At 43.8% G+C, this 21,202-nt stretch overlaps 1 protein-coding gene across 1 annotated transcript; it reads left to right on the top strand.

The window, feature by feature from the left end:
- The first annotated feature begins 12,072 nt into the window (after positions 1–12,072).
- On the top strand, positions 12,073–21,146 carry prkcq (protein kinase C, theta). Its single transcript, XM_062382678.1, has 17 exons — positions 12,073–12,723; positions 15,340–15,539; positions 15,704–15,764; positions 16,447–16,627; positions 16,712–16,743; positions 16,833–16,918; positions 17,177–17,306; positions 17,613–17,722; positions 17,854–17,971; positions 18,070–18,239; positions 18,376–18,549; positions 18,631–18,722; positions 18,876–18,938; positions 19,023–19,161; positions 19,279–19,467; positions 20,098–20,226; positions 20,338–21,146. Exons 1-17 carry the CDS (start codon positions 12,606–12,608, stop codon positions 20,494–20,496), a joined length of 2,151 nt encoding a protein of 716 aa, XP_062238662.1. The 5' UTR covers positions 12,073–12,605; the 3' UTR covers positions 20,497–21,146.
- Positions 21,147–21,202: the final 56 nt, after the last annotated feature.

The raw sequence follows: 21,202 nt of genomic DNA, 5'->3' as shown, positions 1-21,202 counted from the left end.
CTAAGACAAATCTTTACACACAACAATAAATGAATCTTCCGATGGTTTTCATTAGTTTATTGATTTGGTCTGAGGAGAATTCTTCAAACGGCCAAAGCAACAAATCCTCACATCGAAGGAGATGGAACAAACTCCACACTCAACGACATCAGTCCTCGAAAGATGTCAGAAATTTAGAGGATAATTAATCCCTGGGAAATTGGAGAAAATGACCAAAACATAACCTCACAATTCTATAGAAATTGATTAAATATTCCTGGATGAAAATTGAATGGGGTCCTTTTTAGCTCATGTACCATCCTTCCTCACAGTCTCATGGAAATCAGTTCTGTCAGTTGAGTGATCCTGCAGACGGACAAACCAACGCCAAGGGACAGGGGTGAAAACACAAACACAATTTATGAATGTAACCATGAAGTTTAACACTTTGCTCGTGTTCCTGTGAAGTGAACTTGGGTCAAAGGACGTGGAGCTCGTCCAGGAAACAGAAAACTCCATTAGGAAGATGTTCCATTGGCCGAGCGGCTCCTGGTGGTGAAGCCCCCCCCCCCCCCCCCCCCCCCAGCCTGGTGGTTGTGAGCATCTCATGTAACGACTTCACTGGAGGCGACGCCGCACACGACGCCACACACTGATTCATTTGTGTCGCTCGCCGCGTGTCTGGCAAATAGAAATTAATTCCATTCAGATTCAATCCGAGGCAGTGAATCACATTCAGGTTGTATTCAGCAGCGAGACGTGTCAGCAGCTCTGTGTGGCTGCTGCAGAATCTGGTTAATAGCCTCACACACACAGAGACACACACAGACACACACAGACACACACACTGCTTCCCCAACTCTGACACTTTGCAGTGAGTCACTCGGAGGAGCTGCTACCTTACACTGTTGCCAGGCAACCTCTTTATCAAAGTGCGCTGTGCAGGACCCCTGTGTTGTGTTGTGTTGTGTTGTGTTGTGTTGTGTTGTGTGTGTGTGTGTGAATACAAATTAAGTCGTTACAGCCAACGACTACACAGATGTTTAATTTCACCTGAACGAGAGCAGACGGGTGTTTATGTGTCTTCTTCAGCCGCTGGGGGGGGGGGGGGGGGGGGGGGGGTTAATAGTTTCACTTGTAAACGCTGACGGATGAAACATCCCAGATGTGACAGGACGTCAGATCACCTGTCAATCAGAGGCTGATGGACCAGGATCTGTCACTCAGACATTTCAGCTGATGATCAGGATTCAGCTTTGATTTTAAATCTGTTTTTCAGCATCAGACAAAACGACTTCACGTCCAAATGTTTCCAATAAATCCAGGAGATTGATGATGTTACACAATAAACAAGTAAACAAGAAGAAACCCATGAGCTGGTGACCACAGTCGTTTGTCCGTCAGACAACATCAGACGGAGGCAGAACAACAATAAACTGTTCATTCTCCATATTTTCTAGATGGTTTTGGATCCGAACCCTAAATCATTATTCGAGGAATCCCAACGATCAGAAAGTTTAAGTTGATATCATCCATCCCCAGCCAGACTTGAATTCCCAGTGGCAGCCATCAGCTCTAAACCATCAGAGTCATCCACCTCCATCAGAGATCCAGTCAGACCTGGAGGTGACGAGTCTGAACCCGACTTCCTCACACTCGGCTGCAAACGCCAATTTTTGTTATAAATCGGGATCGAACAAAAATTGATGATTGAAAACAAACGTGCAACTGAAAAACTGCAACTGAAAAACAAGAGAAAACACAAATAAGTGTGTGTGTGTGTGTGTGTGTGTGTGACGTAGGGGTTTGAGTGAATGTGGGGGAAGGTGCAAAGTGTTTGGTTAACCATAATCTGGGTCCCGTCCCTTTCTCACACACACTATCTCTCTCTTTATCTCACACACACACACACACACAACCATCACTTGCATTGCACTGCACACTTGAAATCTAGGTCATGGTTACACACACACACACACACACTCTCACACACTCAGTGTGTGAAGGCTCGACAGAGAGAGAACAATCAGATGTGATGAAGACAAGGCTCTCAGCTCACCACTGAATCCACCGCCTCTGAAAAACACAGTTTGATTTCCTCAGTGTTTCACTTCTCACTGATGAGGTGTCCTGTTTCCTGCTCCTCTGTTGTAACCACTTCAGCTCAAACCTGCGACTCAGACGATGTGTGAACTCGTGGGTTCGAATCTGAAAAGAGAAAAGAGAGACGAAGAGAGACGAGCAAGTAAAAAAACCATTTAGGTTTGAGGCATGAAAAAGATGATTATATGCAGACGATAGAGTTTTCTATCAGTGAGATGATCGGAGCAAGTTGGACTGAGACTCGGGGGGAAATTAAATATTATAAGGACTTTCTGTTCCGAGGTTAAAAAGTGTCCTGAAGTCTCTGCAGAAGAAGAAGAAGAAGAAGAAGAAGAAGAAGTCCTTTAAATCCTTTCTGCTTATAACAAATGAACGGAGGACAGACACAGGAGGAAACAGAACCTCTTCGGTGCAGGTCACAATTCAAAGTGCTCCAGCAGCTGTAGACTCTTTCTCCACGTTCCTCTGGAGAATAATCTCGTTTTTATTGCTAATGAATTGCACAGAGAGATGCCTGTAAACCACCCCCCCCCCCCCTTCTCAACAGATCTCAATCTGAATCCAGCAAAGCACGTCTCATAAATGATGCGCTTCCTGAGCTCTTGATAAGCTGTCAGACGTCTGAGTGGAGGCGGAGTGAGGACCAGCTCATGTGCCTCAGACACCGGGACACGACTCGGTATTGATTAAGGTTTAGCAGGGCCTGAACGGTGAGCTATCTCCAGCATCACACCTCTGCTTATACGACAGAGCAGTTTCCTCTCTATTGTTCATTATTCATTAGTCATCTGGACCCCCCCCACACACCCACCACTACCAGCCCCCCCATCTGCTGCAGCACCATATGCCTGACTCGACCGAGCAAGGCATACAGTACATCTGATACGTGAGAGAGAGAGAGAGAGAGAGAGAATCAGTCTGCGTTATCATCTGGGGGAACGGATGAAATGATAAAGAAGTAAAGTGCTGGTTTGAGCGGCGGCGGAGGAGGAGTGGGACACAACTGGTGTGTGAGCAGAGGAGTGGGTTTACTGGGAGGGAAACAGAAATTAGAAGTTGGCTGAGCAGTTCGCCTACGAAAGAATTCACGTTGAATAATTTGACACAGGAAATGATTAAAAAGAAAAGACGTTTCCACTCTGAAATTGGTCTCGTTGCTTCTTAACACCTTTGCCTCAGTTTCCTGTATAAATTAAAGGTAGGTTATGAACCAGCGGAAGGAAAATTAATCTGTGGTTAAATTTAGGAAATATAAATCCTCAAACTGAGTTTCTGCAGAGTTTGATTCTTCTGCTAAATTAACGAGTTTAATAAAATCCAAACAGATTAAACTTTGTGTTCTGTTAAAGAAAAGCTGGAGGTAAAACTGAACTCTGTGATGGAGCAAAATCTCTCCAATGGAGATTTCGAGAATAATATTGTTATATAAGGAGAATGATTCATAATATAAAGGATTTAAAGGGTCAAGATATTTGTATCAATCCTGAGGAGGTATTAGTTCTCCAGCCGGTAGAACAATCACACAACCAGTGGACACGTATACAACCTGAAAACATAAACAACACAATCACGTACAGGTGTTTAAACAAGCAGAGACATCAGGAACTAGTTTGTTCTGCATCCAGGTAAAATATAAATATCTGCATCTTAATGGAAGCATAACCTCTAACCCAAGTTCTTTACTTTCCACTTCTTGACTCCAACAATCACCAACCCACACAAAGTCACTCAGGAAGGCACCAGCGAGGAGGATGTGTGTGTGTGCGTGTGTGTGTTTGTGTGTGTGACAGGTCTGTCAGTAACGTGAGATCAGAGCCATGTGCATGAGTGTGTGTGTGTGGGGGGGGGGGGGGTGCAGGTGGAGGTCGATTAAACTCGGCTCTCTTCTTCTTCTTCTTCGCTGCGTCAGTGAAACGCGAACCCGGTCGGAGTCACAGACGAGACATTAGCATAAATAAATGTTCTGTGTCTGAGACTCGAAAGAACCTGACAGAGAATTTTCCTTCTTGACTTTCGTGAGAATTGATCACTTCTTGCTGATGTGGTTTCTCAAAGATGTTCCTCGAATTCAGATAAAAGGAACATGTTTTTACTTTGAGCCTCACATGTGATATCGCAGAACTTCTGGTTCCACAAATTAAAATGTCAGAGAGAAGCAGAGAGAAAAATAATAATTATATAAAAAACTAAATTAAAGGGCAAATAACGATCACTTCTCATCCTCTATTAATCAGTTTGCTTGCAATTAATTAATTAATACTTTGACCACTGGAATAAATGAAAATTCACTTTGTCTGGTGTTTTTTTTACCTTCACCAAGAAAGTTATGTTTCCACAAAACTTGATGGATGGATCAGAGGCCGAGAGAGAACTCATCCCACTTTGGTGTGGATCCGGACAAAGGGGAGGATCCAGGAATCTGTTATTTAACATTTTGAGGTCGTTGTTTTTTGACATTTCCACCAATTATCCACAGAAATTCCTGAATCTTGATCCTAAAGACAAATCTGAAATATTCAGGGACTGAAATCTATGAGTGTGTGTTGCTTGATTGATTTCAGGGACAGTTGGGTGATGGTGGTGAAACGTCTCTTTTCTTTGTGTTGCAAGCAAACACACAATTCTTCACTTCTCTTTGTCCTCCTGCAGTGTTCTGAGTATACTGAGTGTACTGTGTGTGCATGTGTGTGTGTGTGTGCACGCTCTGCCCAGATGTTTCATGCACAGCACTACAATTATCGTGCTCTCTTTGCGTGCATGTGTTCTTCTTGGTTGTAAAACAACTTCTCCTCGTCCTGCACCTGCATCGAGTTTTTCACTTTACCTGCTTTTATAAATTGTCGCAGTCTCATGTCAGACAGCTGACTCATTTCCTCCCTGCGTTCCTCACCACCAACCACACAGCTCCCTGCATGTGTGTGTCTGTGTGTGTGTGTGCGTTGTATTCAGGTAGAAGGTGAACGTGTGTGCAGGTTATTTTTACAGTAGAAACACTCAGTCGTCAGCTTATAAAAATCTGTGTGCTGGTATGCAATATGAATGTGAGGACAGAGGGAGGAGGGGGGGGGGGGGGTCGTGAGTGTGTGTGTGAGTGTAAAAAATAAAAAATGGCTAGGAGGAGGAGGAGGAAGAGGAGGAGGAGGATGAGGGGGGAGGAGGAGGAGGAGGAGGAGGGGGGGGGGGGAGGAGGCTGTATAGTTGCGGCAGCTGGTTGGCTGCTGGGCTGGTTTCCATGGCAACGTGTATAAAAAGAGTGCAGGCTCCATCCCTCAGTCCCGAGTCGGTGCTTTGTACAAAAGAATAACATTTTCCACTCTCTCTCTCTCTCTCTCTCTCTCTCTCTCTCCCTCCCTTTCTAAAATAAAACATGGCACCTATTAAAATATAGTTTTTTTTGTTACACACAGAGATTCTCCCTCTCGTGCAGATTCCTGTTCTTTCCAGAGCGCCGGGCCTGATTAGAGGGAGGAGGAGAAAGAAAAGAGCCTTTGCTGGATTTGCTGCTGCTCACACTGAGCTGTGTGCATGAGGATTCATTTAGTGCATCGCGAGAGGAAACACACCGAAGGGTTAGGGCTTGTGGTTGAACTCGCAGAAATATATTTTAATTTTTTGCGACACCTAAAGCAGGAACTGTCTGAGATATATCACTGAGTCACTGTCGAGAACTGTACCGGAAGTCACGATATATCTCCTCTGATAGAAGGAGGGTCTGCTTCTGTGATGTACAGAGAAAAATATAAAAACACAATTCAAATTATAGTAGGAAAACTGGGGCAAAAACAATATTTTCTGTGTTGGACAACACATTTAAATCCATATTTCTCCTTGGATCCCGGATCCACAACAAAACTTACTGGATTCTTTCTATTCTTGCAATCCTGCAAACAAACATTCAAACAGACAAACATTTAGGATTTCTTTGAAAATGCTGGATAACAAATGGTCTTTATTAATAACCTGATAAGTTGTTTTTTACTGCTAAATGGAATAAAGATTTAAATGCAGAACAGGTAGATGAAGAGGTTTGTGCCGATGAGATAAACAGGCGAGGAAGAATGAGCCCAAACCAACTGGGTTTGTGGGAAATCTGGTCGTAATTTTTGATATCTGAAAATCCCAGAACAGAGACGTCTAATTCCATTTAAAGGGAAGTTGTTCTTTTCCTGTTCAGAGAAAAAAAAACTTATCACATTTAAATGATGTTCACGTCCGCAGCTATTTCAGCTGCAGTTTGAGGGAAATTAAATCCTGCACATGACAGTGTCCTCAAATGGGTCAGTAGATATATTAAATAAATGTATATTTTTAAACTTGTGACGGAAAAAAAAACACGTAGAAACAGGTTACAGTTACGAAGCTATAAATTATATGTACATGCTTCAGGAGTCTCTGCAGCTGTCACTCAAAAGGTTTTATTTAACGTGTACTTTTTGTTTGGTCCGCGTCCCATCCACTAACGTGGAGGAGACAGGGTTTCTGACCTGTACTGCAGTCAGCCACCAGGGGGTGATTTCCAGCTGTCATGTCACGTATCTTTAATCTTTGGTTCACAGCCCATTTTGAAGTGTCACAAGCTCAACACATGAGACACTCGATGACTGTGACTCAGTGATGACGATGAATAACGACGAGGAATGTGTTTTATTCAGAACTACATAATGTATTTTGTAGTTTTCAGTGTATTCTTTTACTTATATCTTCAGAAATCCCCTCAAGGTGTTTGTGAGATATCATGAAAACAGGAAAACATAAAGCAGCTGGTGCCATGAAAAGAAAAATTAATTTAACATGTATTTAAGATTATTTCAGTTCCTCTGCAGCTCAATAAGTCGCTGAGGTTTTAAAATTCAAATCAGTTTCAAATAAAGTAGAACATGACGAGCAGCAGGCCAAGAATATTATGAGCCAGTTTAGGGAACTACTGCTCTGTACGTGGAAATATAGATTCTATAAAAAATATACTGTAGGTCGACTGGACAGAAGAGAGTGAGACAGAACAGGACATTAATCTGACAGGACAGAGTAGTACATGATAGTAGTGGACAGTACAGTACAGTAAAGTCATGTAATGTGCAGTAAAGTACATTAAAAATGTGTACTGTAATATGCCCTATATTTTACTGCATATTACTGTATTCTCTTAAATATAATAGTCCTTTACTTTAATGTACTTTACTGCACACTACACTACTTTAATGTAAAGTACCCCTAAGTACAAGATGAGACAGTATGGACTCTGGACACCGCACAGTAAAGTACAGTACAGTAAAGTAAAATGCAGTAGAGTAAAGATAATAGAGTACAGTATAGCACAGTACAGACTGTAAATACAGACAGTAAAAAATAATATCAATAATATGATTATAAATCATAGTAAAGGACAAGAAGCCATAAAAGTAAAATACACAGCATCGATATTCAGGAAGAGAAGATCAGAGTTCAGTAAATGAGAGTTTGTGTGTTTCTATGTGACCAGCAAACGTCACGTGACAAACTCACAGCAGTAACACAAACATCTGGACCTTTTCTCTGTGTTTCTGCTTAACGCACAAAGACTGAGCCGTAAATCTTCTCTGAGTAAACTGTAATTGTGTCTTTTTGTGTGTGTGTCTGTGTGTCTGTGTGTTTGTGTGTGTGTGTGAGAACAGCACCGCCTGAACAATTAAATGTGACAAAAACACTCAACAGTTATGGGAAGGAAGTGTGACCTCATCAACAGAATACACACAAACGCAAACGCAATCACACACACACACACACACACACACACACACACACACGGATGAATGTATGCCGAGATGGATTCAGATTAAACTATAGATATTTTTCTTTAATCATTATAAAATAGTATAATAAACATAAAATATGCTCTGAATTAATCAAGAAAAAAAAAAACTTGATTAACTGGAAATTTTTCCATCAATTTCTCATCATCATCATCTTCATCATCATCATCATCATCATCATCAATCATCATCATCATCATCATCATCATCATCATCATCATCATCCTCCACCTTTATGTATAGCACTGGAAACACATTACATGAACACTGGCACCTCCTGGTGGGCAGAATACAAACTACTAGGATCTGTCGCTGCTCTTTATTGAATCAAACTTTCATATCAGCTTCTTCCATCTTCTCCTGATTCTTATTCAAAGTCTTGTTCTTGGAGCACGTGACAAAAAATAAACTGAACAATTTGACTGAATTTCATTTTCACGAAGGAAAACGAGACATTTCATTCTCTAAATCTTATTTGGTAAAATATCTGAACGACTTCCTGCGTCGCTGAGTCATCATGTTTGAAATCAGTTGTTTTCTTGAAACTAGTTTTATTTTAGAAAATCTGTATCTTAGTCAAATTGGATGTTTTTTTCCTTCTTTCATGAGAAATAAGTTTTAAAAACTTAACTCAATCAACAGTGTTGAATCGAAACAAACTGAAAAGTCAGAGCACTAGTACATGTAATAACTTTATGACTCTCAGAACTTAGAGTCAAATAAGTTGTGTATTGTTATAATACTATTAAAGGTTCATATGCAGCCGACTGTGATACTTGCTGAGTTCCAGTGTGTGGCTGCTGTTTGACTTTATGGTATTTTTTTGTCAGGACGGGCTGGTCATATGTCATGTGGTTAATAATATGAATAATAATATGAATAATAATATGAATATAAATCGTGACGCAGAGACAAACTGTCGACTCTACGTCAGCATCGGCTCTTCCAGGTCCAAGCCACTGTGAAACACTAGGTGGCGTAGTGAGCATTGTTCAACCCCTTTAGGTTGATTTCTTTGTTTTTATATATTTGTTATAAATGTATAAATGTTTCCTGAGCTGTTCCAGTTTACAGCTCAGAGGACATTGAGCTGTTCACGTGCACTTTGTCTTTTAATGTGTCTCTGAAGTCTTGTTTCAGTTTGTGTGGGTGGACAGAGTCGTGCTGCCTTCAGGGCCCCTTCACACTTTATTGCAGCTGGTTCTAAAAAACTCTTTATTCGTTTATTATCTATTGCTTATCAATTTGTGTGAATCTAATTCCAGATTAAATCTTAAGAAAGTACACAACAGGTCACTTTGTGTTTTTCAGAATGTGATGCTTTGTGTTGGCTCTGGCACGAAGCTGCACTCTCCGGACGGTCAATGAACGCCTCATGGTGTGTGTAGCTGCAGCCTCTTGTTGTGAGTCAGTAAAGTTCAGATGTGGAGAAGAAACAACCTCAGGAGACACTGAATCTTCCACAGGTCAGTTTATGTGTGTTTTTTGTGTCAGGCTCATGATAATAAACACACACATCAGATTACATGTTTGTGACAGTTACACACGTCTGCTTGTGTCATGTGTGTAACTACTCAGGTTGTGTTGTTTAGTGTTTTTGCTTTGTAGATGTTATCAAGTAAATGTACTTAAATACATCAAACGTGCTCTTTATATATTTATATTCATTCTATTGTATAACCTGTTTATTGTACATGATGATTCAATGAGGGAAGTAATTTAAGCTACTTTAAATACACATACTTCATTAATAATATCGTTATTTAAATTGATAATCTAATCTCTGTGTGTAATCTGCAAAGTGATTAGTAGTTATAGTAGTTTAATAAATATAATGAAGTTCATCCCTCTTAAAAACTGTTGTCATTAATTAAATTAAATGAACAGTTTGTTTGCAGCAATTTAATATTTTATCATTATTTACATGTTGATTGTTAAACCTATTTTTATTAACAATTAAAACTTAAATAAATACACAATATTTACCATTAATTTAGATGTTTGTAGTAACATGACAAACTTGTGTTATAAGCAGTAATTTAATATTGAAGCTGATCCAAAATGAAGATTGTTTTATCTCTACAGGTATTTTATGTTGTTTGATCCATAACCAATAATCCATTAATGTAATATTTAAAACTGATCAGGTGTTTTTGAGTTGAAATCCTGTGTCTGTAATTCAATCAGTGACTGGAGCTCTGAGATAAAGTGGAGTAAAATGTGTAGTAATATAAATTTTGGGGATAACAACACAAAGTACCTCAGAACTACACAAGTACAGTTCATGAGTAAAGGTTCTTAGTTTCGTCCCCGCTCAGCAAACCTTGAATTTCGTTTCCAGTGAAATGATCTTATTTTTTAAAATGAGTTTTACTAAAAGATGATTCATCAGTGAGAGAGTACGGGTCACATCACATCCTCGTGTGCACGGAGGAATCACAGTGACTTCCTGGAGACCTTCAACTTAAACCTTAATTTAAACCTGACACCACAGACGCAGGTCCTCACAACACCAGTAACACCAGTGACCACTTCAGGGCCTCTCAGTGTTTGGGCTCTTGCAAAAGCAGCAGCTGTAGTCAAAAGGTTTCTGTCACACACATGGAGCAACTGTCAATAACAACAAAGACTTCCCCCTTCCTCGTGTCACACACACAGACACACACACACACACACACACACACACACACACACAGGCTGAACTTTGCTGGCCTGGTCACCACAGAGCGTCAGGTGGGCGGCTCCTTTGACTTCTCTCCTGAAAGGTCCCTGAAAGGTCTCGAGCACCCGACCTTCCCTCTGCTGTGTGTGTGTTTGAGGATGTGTGCATGTGGCCTTTAAGTGTCGACGGGTGGCTGCAGCAAAGAGTATCTGACCCCTGTCACTCACACACAAACACAAACACACACACACACACAAAGATCTGACGTTAAATCTCTCTATACAAAATCATCTCTCTAAAAATGAAATGAAATTCAAAGTCTCTCTTGAGTTTGAGTCTAAAGTCTCATTCGACTCCTCCAGCAGCTGCTCGGGTTCAAAACAGTCAAATTAAATTCTAAGATGTCAGATCAGCAGATTGTTTTCACGGTGACCTGCTGTGTTGGTCACGGCTAAATCTACTTACATGTATTGTGCGGTTACTTTATGAGAAGCAAAGCGGGCTCGGGTGGATTAATCCCATTAGGACGTCACCACAGGCCTGATGCTTTACATTCCATCGGCTCCAAAGCCGCACGGCTGCAGATCCCTTCAACTCTGCGGTCATGGTGACTGGGCCGGAGCTATCAATATACTTATTAAGCTGAATAAGGTTTGTTTCCACCAGTAAAACACTAATTAAACCAGTAAAATACATTTCTCTGGCTTTTTCTTTGTATTTGCCGCCATTTTTTCAATCTCTGGTTCTCAACGGCTCCACCTGTGAAGCTTCAAAACAAAAATTTAAACTGCCCCCAGACAGGAAGTGTGGTGACTTTGTCTTAAACGTCGGCACCGGAAGTTGAACTCCTCCTGCAGAGCGACAGCAGAGGAGGTGGCAGCAGCAGCTCTGTGAGGTTTGCGTCTCTGGCTGGTTTCAGTGTGTGTGTCTGTGTGAGCTGAAGAAGAGGATTTTATTATATGACACAAATTGGAGACTACTCAAAACTATATGACAATGAAGTGCAGCAGCTTTTCAGATTATTTGTGTGTCTTCATGCGTCACCAGTGCACAGGGTACCAAAGTGATATCAACATTAATACAGTCCTAATCCATGTGAGTGCATGATGCATTCAAGAGCTGCTTTATCACTATCAAGACTCAGCTCAGTGTGTCTGTCATTAGGTTTTTGAAAAGTCAGGAATCATCTTTTCTTGCCCTGTGGCCCTGTGCATGTCTCTGTGTGTGTCTCTGATCACATGACCCCTCTGACTCAGGGTCAGTGGGAGTTACGGTAAAAAGGAGGTGACGTCTCTCGGCTCCTGACAGAAAGCTCTGTGGACTCAGGCTCAGGCGCTCGCGTATTCCTGATCTGCGTTTTGTATTTCAGCTCTATTAATAGTCACCTCTGAGCCTGCTCTCCAGCAGTGACACACACACACACAGAGAGACACACACACACACACCCCCAGGCCTCAAATATCCCATCGACCGTCACCAGCACTCTGACATCCAAGCTGCTGCAGTCCCGGCAGCACCAGTGAGGGACCATCGTTATTTCCACAGTTGATCTCTGACTTTGAACCGAGCTGCACCGAGTCCCAGGGACGGCTCCTGGAGGTTTTTGGTTTTAACTTTCTGAAGCTGCTTCGTTCTCTTTGCTTTGGGGACTTTTGGTGTGAAACGTTTTTTTTTCCATCCTCTCTATTTCAACACACCTCTTCTGTAGATGTGTTTGTGTGTCCAGAGATGTGTAGTTGTTGATTCGGTCTAAAAGGAGCTGAGGGGAAAAGTTGACAACGAGTTCTTGTGGTCACGATGTCACAGGTAATGAAACCTCTCTCTCTATCGCTTCCTCTCACAGGTCGTGTAAAACATCAAGGGTGAAAAACAGCCTCCTCCTCCTCCTCCTCCTCCTCCTCCTCCTCCTCTTCCTCCTCCTCCTCCTCCTCCTCCTCTTCCTCCTCCTCCTCCTCTGCTGCAGCATCAGAACTAAATCTGAGAAATCTCATCTCCTGACGCCGCTTTGCAAAGAGAGAGAGAAACCACCTGGAGGTTTTTCTGTGGACCTTTCTGAGGATTCGTGTGCAGACATGTCTCCTTTCCTCCGGATCGGCTTCTCCAACTTCGAGATGGACCCGGGCCTGGCGTACCACGAGGAGGTGCTGAGCCCGTACTGTGCCGTGTACATGAAGGAGGCCATCGACACAGGTGAGCAGCTGCTCTGGTTATCGACCTGTGCTACTTCTGAATGCTCAGTGGTTTCAGTGGTTACACCTGCACTTTATTATTGAAGTATTTTTGAAATGTCAAAAAGCTGCACAGAACACAAAGTTACGGCTCGTTTGAAGACACAGTTTCTGAATCAGGCCTGTTTTGCATGTTGGTTTTTATGTCCACATTATTTCCATCCTGACCTTTTCCTCTCATCCACATGCAAACGTCTTTTAAAGTCTCTGCAACAGAGATTTTTCACACGGACTTCCAAAGGATTGATTTCCAAAACCAATGATATCTCAGTTTACTGCACACGTGCCCATTGTTGCTTGTGCCTGCACCAGAATCAACAACACCAACCACAATGCCTGCTTCAGACCAGTTTCTCTACATTTTTCTTTAGCACAAAGATTTCTAATTAGAAGAATCTAAATTTAGCATCACTGCACCGTATTACCGACATTCAGGCGTGTCTGCCTCGTCCGAGAAGAGGTTTGTTTTTGATTCCATCTGGACTTTCTTTATTATCAAAAGAGACGTGGAACCCTCACTTTGTATGAGATGCACAGTATGTGACCTTGAAATGTTTCATTAGAGAATTTTCACTTCAAAAAGCTTCAGTATTGTCTTGTTGACGAGGAAAGAACCCAAACGCTGCAGGACTTAAGGATCTTCTCTGTGGTCGTCTGTTCTCGTCCCAGCGTGATAACAGACTGGCAGCGGACATATATCTGTGTCCTGCGTCTGTGTTTCAACCACTGGTGGTGGATGTGAGTGAGGAGCCGTGTCACTGGGAGGAAAGAGGAGGCTACTGGTGATTCTTTTTCCTCTTCTGCGAAACCACAAGTCTGATGTTTCATCGACACTGACTCACTGGATCGGTTTCATTTTGACTTCACGTCAGATGAATTTAGATGGAAACACTGGAGACCTCACAGCTACATTCAGAAGATGTGTGTGTGTGTGTCCCCCCCCACCCCCCGTGTCAGCACATTGTTCGACATCACACTCAGCTTCAGTGGTTTCAGGGCTCACAGGCTGAGGCTGTTCAATTCTGGTCTGATGGTGAGAAACTCCTGTGGCGGTTGAAGCAGAATTTTTTTTGTCACATTGCCGCCGAATTCAAATAGAAACTGATCTGAGACTTTGATAAACAGCTTCCGTTTGAAATCTCCCACAAAGATAAACATTTTTTTTTGGAACACGGCTGTTTGCTTTGTCTGCTGGACGCACTTTTTCTTTCTGAAGCGGTTGAAGTACCGGAGCCACAGGAGATAAAGACCTGCTGCTGTTCCTCTGCTAATTCAAAGTTCATCTCAGCTTATTCAAATGTCCCTGAGTTCACGAGCTCTCGACCCACAGGAGCCACAGACTGGGGACATCTCTGGAATAATGTCCTGAAGTGGGATGAGGGTCAGAAACTAAAGTAAAGTGAGGTCGAGGGAGAGTTAACACAACTCTGTGCACGAGGACACACACGTGCAAACCTCCTCTGTGACTGATTTTATAGCTGTTTCCTATTTGTATTTGTTATGCTAATGAGACAGATCCCAGCCTGTGTTGATGGGAAACAGTTTGACAGCTCGTCACTGAGCCTTCACTTCCACTTTCTGAGTCCTGTTGAAATGAGGCAGAGCAGCAGAGGACTTTTATTTTCCGTCGTGTGACTGTGGACGCAAAAAAAAACAACAAGAAAACTGCAACAGCTTTGAAGCTCTTACACGGCTCCTGGTTTGAAGTCTCATGTGATAAAACACACAAAATGTAAATGAGAACGCCCTCACGTCTAAACCCCCCCCCCATTGTTTCAAAGAATAACACAGGAACTGGCTGACACCAAAACTGTCACCTCTCAGTCTGCACAACATCGCAAGGAAACACACACACACACACACACAGACTCACACACAGATGTAGCTGATGTGTGTGAGGGGTAAATATTTTCCTCCCCGGGTGATTGTATCAGCGCAGATGGCAGCTGGCGAGGTGCTGAGCCGGTGATGGAGAAGGCCGCTGGTCACTTTGTGAGTTAGAAAGCTTAGTGGGCTTTTATTGTTGAAGGACGGTTATGTAAGTGGATAAACAGGATGTCGGTGCGGAGGGGGAAAAAAGGAGCAGATGTCAATTATGAAGGCCGGGGGATGAACATCTGTCCGGGTCACATGGTCCCGGTGCTCAAACCGTCAGATATCTAATAATCCACAAATGAAAGGTTCTACCAGTGAGAGGGTTGAGCTGATGATGGGAGCTGAAGGCTGGGAAAGAGCCTCTGATCCTCCTGGTGAGACTCTGGTACAGATTAACTCCTGGTTGTTGGTTTGCGTCCCCGGCAGGAAGTCGTCGCCGTCTCCGATAATCGAATCTCTACGAGTCGAATGCATCGGATTGAGATGTTCTACACAAATACTTACAGGCCCATGTGTTCATATTGATGATGTGAATCTTTAAAACACAGCTGTGACAACCGTGAAGTTATGAATAGGTCAGCTGTGGATCAGGAGGTATAACCATAAGGTTGTTGGTTCAATCCCCTTTTCATCCCTAAATTGCTGCCTTTAGAGAACTCAGCGTACGGTGGCGCTGGTTGAATGAGACGTTCTCTCTTCACAGAGAAAGGTCAAGTGTACAAGCAGAAGAAGCCGACCATGTACCCGCCCTGGAACACCACGTTCGATGCCCACATCCACCGGGGGCGCATCATGAACGTGATGGTGAAGGACCGGACGGCCGAGCTGAAGTCGGAGGCCACGGTGGCTTTGGACTCGCTGGCGACGCGGTGCAAGAAGGAGAACGGCAAGCTGGAGATCTGGGTGAGTGTGTGTCTGTGTGTGTGTGTGTGTCTGTGTGTCTGTCTGTGCCAGTGTGTCTGTGCTGCCAAACTGTGACCAGCATCATCAGCCTGAAGCCACAAACTTCCCCTTTTCATTCCAAGTTGTAACGTTTGTTTCACAGTTTGTGTTTCTCTCGGTTTCAGTTGGAGCTGAAGCCTCAAGGTCGCCTGCTCATGGAGGCCAGATATTACCTGGAGAAGAGTGGTGAGTGGCTCCACCCACTGCAGAGCGTGGCTCCACCCACTTCCTCCCACTATACAACTCACCGAGACACATGGTCACACACAGATGAATATCTAATAGAGAAGCTGAAACTACCATCAAAAGAAATCAGTGGCAAAAGCGAAATGTGCGAAACCGAAAGTGGAAATTAAAGATAGTTTTCTTTAAAGGATGTGAAATTACAAGGTTGGACGGTCGTCTTAAGAAAAGGACAGTTTGTCCTATTTTTAACCTTTGAGCGTTTCAAGCTTCCTTTTTTTTTTGGAACCTTTATTTCCCACATTTTACTCTTTAAATACTTTATTTTGACCGAACTGCCTTTTTAAGAGAGTATTTTAAATGTAGAGTTGGTTTAAATATTGTCAAAATAAAAGTCAAAGTGATGATAAAGGCGTAAAACAATCCACATCTTCTGCACAGTCCTGTATCCTGTGTCTTTAATCCTCTCGGCCTAATTACATTTTCTCAAACTAAAAATAAAAGTGTGGACCCTCTGCTCTGCTCGGGGGGTTTAGTGTTTTGTTTTGGATCCTCTTCTCTAACGCCGAGGCCGGAGAAGAATCCATCTCACGTTTCTATATTTAGACCCGGCCATTAGGGAATCCCCTCTCAGGACGACAGGTGCCAGAGCGACTGACTTGACCTTGAATGACCTCTGTTCCAGACGCCGCGGGTCAGACGGAGGGAGACCCGGAGTCGGAGCCGGAGAGAGACGGCTTGTTCGCCCTCCATCAGCGGCGCGGGGCCATCAAACAGGCCAAAGTCCACGTGGTGAAATGCCACGAGTTCAGCGCCACGTTCTTCCCTCAGCCGACCTTCTGCTCCGTCTGCAAAGAGTTTGTTTGGTACGGGACAGACCTGAGATCAGTCATTCAAAACAAATGTGTATCACAGAGTTTCTCCCTCTAATCAGTTTGTCTGCACCGCAGGGGTCTGAACAAACAGGGCTACCAGTGCAGACGTAAGTGTCAGGAGGAATTCTAACGATTTGCTTTTTAGTCCCCCCCCCCCCCCCCACGTGTCTGACCGGCTCGTCTCTGTGTCTTTCAGAGTGCAACGCAGCGATACACAAAAAGTGCATCGACAAGATAATCGCCAAATGTACGGGTTCCGCCATAAACAGCAAAGAAACGATGGTGAGTGTCCGAGTCTCTGAGAAGCCTCCTATACAGCAGGTGTAATAACTCAGGATCCCATGATGCATCGCTCTTCATCCAAGTCCAATGCTCACACCTTTAAAATCTAAGTCTCAGGTCTCAACTGAACCCAACACTTCCTCCTTGTGTTGTGTCAGACATTAGAAACAACAACCTGCCAGCTGCTGTTTGGATAAACCATGTGTTTCTATCCCAGCCTCAGAGATCAGCTGTGTGATGTTGTGTGTCTCTTTGCAGATCCACAAGGAGCGATTCAAGATCGACATGCCGCACAGGTTCAGAGTCCACAACTACAAGAGTCCGACCTTCTGTGAACACTGTGGGACGCTGCTGTGGGGACTCGCCAGGCAGGGGCTCAAATGTGAGGGTGAGAGGCGGGAGCTTTATGATTTCTGTAGATTTGTGCCTCGTGTTGATGTCAGATACTGGACTCGTGCCTTGTAGATTAAAGTTTAGAGCTTTGTGTTGTGAGGAGGAGCCTGAGAGAAAGTGTTTCCCTGCTGCGGGGGTGGGGAACATGCAACACATTATTATTCTCTATATTAAATTCCCCTTATCTTTAACGAGAGGGTGATATCTCAAGTATTTGATTCAACTCCTCTTCACGTCTATGAGCAAAGCAGATTATAAAACACTGTTAAGTTAATATTATATTTGTCTTCTTCTGGTGCAGAGTGCAGCATGAACGTTCATCACAAGTGTCAGTCGAAGGTGGCCAACCTCTGCGGCGTCAACCAGAAGCTGATGGCTGAAGCTCTGGCCAACATCGAGAGCCTTCAGCAGGTCGGACACACACATGTTCTGCTTTTTAGAAATAGGTTTAAACTTTGTTGTCCCAGAGGTTCAATTAATAAAGATAAAAAACCTTGGGAAAGATGTGATGTGATCACGTTTGTTTAACTTTTGACCTTCAGGCCCGAAGCACCAAAGACAGTGAGATCATTGGTCGAGAAGGTCCAGTGGGCGTCGGCCAGGCAGGAATTGTCCGAGCTCCGTCGGGGTTACCGGCCAAACCTACTCCTGCAAACAGAGGTAAACAAACTCTGACATCTTCCTTTTCATCTCACACACGTTCATGTCCTCTTCATTTCTACAACAACGTGTGTTTTCTGACCTGCCCCCTCTGGCAGAGGTGCTGGGCATCTCATGGGACGGACCCACAGATGAGAGCGGGTCGCTCGCCGAGGCGTCACGAGAGGAGGAGCCTCTGTACGCCGTCCCGAGGAAGGACCACCACCCCAAGTTCACCGTGGAAGACTTCGTCCTGCACAAGATGCTCGGGAAGGGCAGCTTCGGAAAGGTACCGGAAATCATCCGACAACGATTAACACAGCGTTGTTTATGTTGTGAAGCTTAAAGACTATTTCTAATGGTCACAAAAAATAATACAAAAACTGAATCACAGCCAGTTTCCTGAAGTTCTCGCTGTGTTCCAGGTGTTTCTGGCCGAGCTGAAGAAGAGCGGGCAGTTTTTCGCGGTCAAGGCTCTGAAGAAGGACGTGGTGCTGATGGACGATGACGTGGAGTGCACGATGGTGGAGAGGAGGGTTCTGTGTTTAGCCTGGGAGAACCCCTTCCTCACGCACCTGTACTGCACCTTCCAGACCAAGGTAAGGACCAGGCACCAGGACACGAGGGTCCAGGGGACGTCCTCTCCACAGCCTCTGATGTTTCTCGGTTCTTGTTCTCAGGAGAACCTGTTCTTCGTGATGGAGTATCTGAACGGAGGAGATCTGATGTTTCACATCCAGAGCGTCCGCAAGTTTGACCAGCACAGAGCCACGTATGTGAACAACAGGATTAACTAAATACATGAAGAAGATGCATGACTGTAGTTTTTTAACTGTTCAGAAGCTTCTTGGAGAAAGACGGTCGTGAGGAAGGAGATAAAACAACCACTTGATGTTTTCCTCCTCTTCTGTGTTTGTCTGTGCAGCTTCTACGCAGCCGAGATCATCTGTGGGCTCCAGTTCCTTCACTCGAAGGGAATCATCTACAGGTAGAGTCTCAGCTGGAGCCGGAGATAAACATGTGAAATCAGTGACCCACAGTTTTCTGACTTCCTGCCTGGCTGCGTCCTCAGAGACCTGAAGCTGGACAACGTGCTGCTGGACTCCGAGGGTCACATAAAGATCGCAGACTTCGGCATGTGCAAGGAGAACATGCACGACGACCTGAGGACCTCCACCTTCTGTGGGACGCCCGACTACATCGCCCCTGAGGTGACCACACCTCATTCATACTCCACCTCGGCCTGTAGACAGAAAGTCATCACTTCACGTGACTTCACAATCAGCTGTGAGGCACCTGGTCAGATCGGTTCTGTGTGTGTGAATCAGATCCTGTTGGGGCAGAAGTACAACAGCGCGGTGGACTGGTGGTCGTTCGGCGTGCTGCTCTACGAGATGCTCATCGGTCACTCTCCGTTCCACGGCCGCGACGAGGAGGAGCTGTTCCAGAGCATCCGCACGGACAACCCTGTGTATCCCTGCAGCCTCCACAAGGACTCCAAGGACATTCTAGTCAAGGTCAGAGAGTGCGTGTGTGTGTGTGTGTGTGTGTGTGTGTGTGTGTGTGTGTGTGTTTGTGTAGGCTGTATGATTCTCGGTATCAGGCCCTTGTAACAGTTATTCTGAGATTCAGGTTTTGTGTCAGTGAAAAGCTGTCTGAATTTGGTTCACTTGGAAATGTCAATGTTTATATTTCGTCAAGTTAATTAATACATCATTAAATAAATATATAGCTGTATACTTAGTTAAGTATATATTTACTTCAATAGTTATAATACGTATGTTCATACTTATACGCACACAAACAGATACATATAATGTGTGTGAGCTGCAAAAGGAATCAGAGAAATCTGAAATTATCAGCTTAAGCAAAATGTATCCCTAACCCAATTTTTGATAATCATTTAAGTGACATAACAGTTACAAGATTATCTTTATCACACAAGTTAGTTAATTAAATATATTTTGCATATTTGGGTAAAGTAACTTCATAAAAGCTTTGGGTTGTGGGATGTTTTAATCTTTTAATCTGCATTTCTGCAGGTTTGTTTCTAATTTTATAAATTCAATGATCAATCAATCATTGGAATAATGAATCAACAACAGAAGCATAACTCTGAAGTGTAACTCCAGCTGTTTGTGCTGCAGCTGTTTGTCAGAGAACCTGAGGAGCGGCTCGGAGTGAAGGGAGACATCAGGCAACACGGCTTCTTCCGCACCACCGACTGGAACGCCCTGGAGCAGCGGCAGGTGGCGCCGCCCTTCAGGCCAACCATAGTAAGTACAGCAGAGCACAAGACCAAACCATGTGTTGGAAGTATTTTAAACTAATTAGAGCTCGACTAAAATGGCGATAGAGTTGATTAATAAATCTCTTCTTCTTCCCAGTCGTCTCCCAGCGACTGCAGCAACTTCGACAAGGAGTTCATCAACGAGAAGCCGCGGCTGTCGTGTGCCGACCGGACTCTGATCAACAGCGTGGACCAGACCATGTTCCAGAACTTCTCCTTCGTCAACCCGGGGGTCAATCGCATGGCAGCGCGTTGACCTCTGACCTCTGACCTCCACACCGACAACCTACTACCTACAAACCAGCGGCTCAGTCACGACCAGCACTTCACTGCAACTACAACTAAACTTCAGACGCCGAATGTCCAAGAGCTCGACTGCATCCACGAACATGACTGTGATGAGGAGCATTACCCGGGGTGGGGGGGGGGGGGGTTACAAACACAACTGTGACGGGATGTTTGATGCACTTCTCTCTGCATTTTTAAACAAATCTCAAATAAGACACGGAAATCTTTCAGAAAAACGTCTGTGTTTGAGGCGAATAAAAAAAAAAAAACTCTTTACACCAAAATCTAAAATCCACCTTTAGAAACCTCACGTGTGATTCATGAAATCCACAAAGGATTCATTTAGAACTCCATCATTTCAATTACCTTTGAGTTTAAAAGACTAAAATGAATCACCTGAAGAATCCCAAGTTTGAACCTGAACTCCCCTTCGAGCTGTTTATCCAGAGAAAACGTGTTTGTAATAAACTCGTGGTGCCTCCTCATAATTTATGAATTCCACTTTGTCAAGAAAAGTGGTTTGAATGTTGAACGAAGGTTATAGTGAACGAGGTACTTCGATCCCGAGATACTGCAGTTTTGACTCATGTACAATAAAATGTGTGTTGTTTTTTGGAAGACACTTGTGTAGTTTTACTCGTCTGACACAAAGAGGGCGGAGGAGACACAATCTG

This window comes from Platichthys flesus, chromosome 23 (assembly GCF_949316205.1).
Source record: "Platichthys flesus chromosome 23, fPlaFle2.1, whole genome shotgun sequence".
In the NCBI taxonomy this organism is placed as follows: Eukaryota; Metazoa; Chordata; class Actinopteri; order Pleuronectiformes; family Pleuronectidae; genus Platichthys; species Platichthys flesus.
This window is presented reverse-complemented; position numbering and strand designations above follow the sequence as displayed.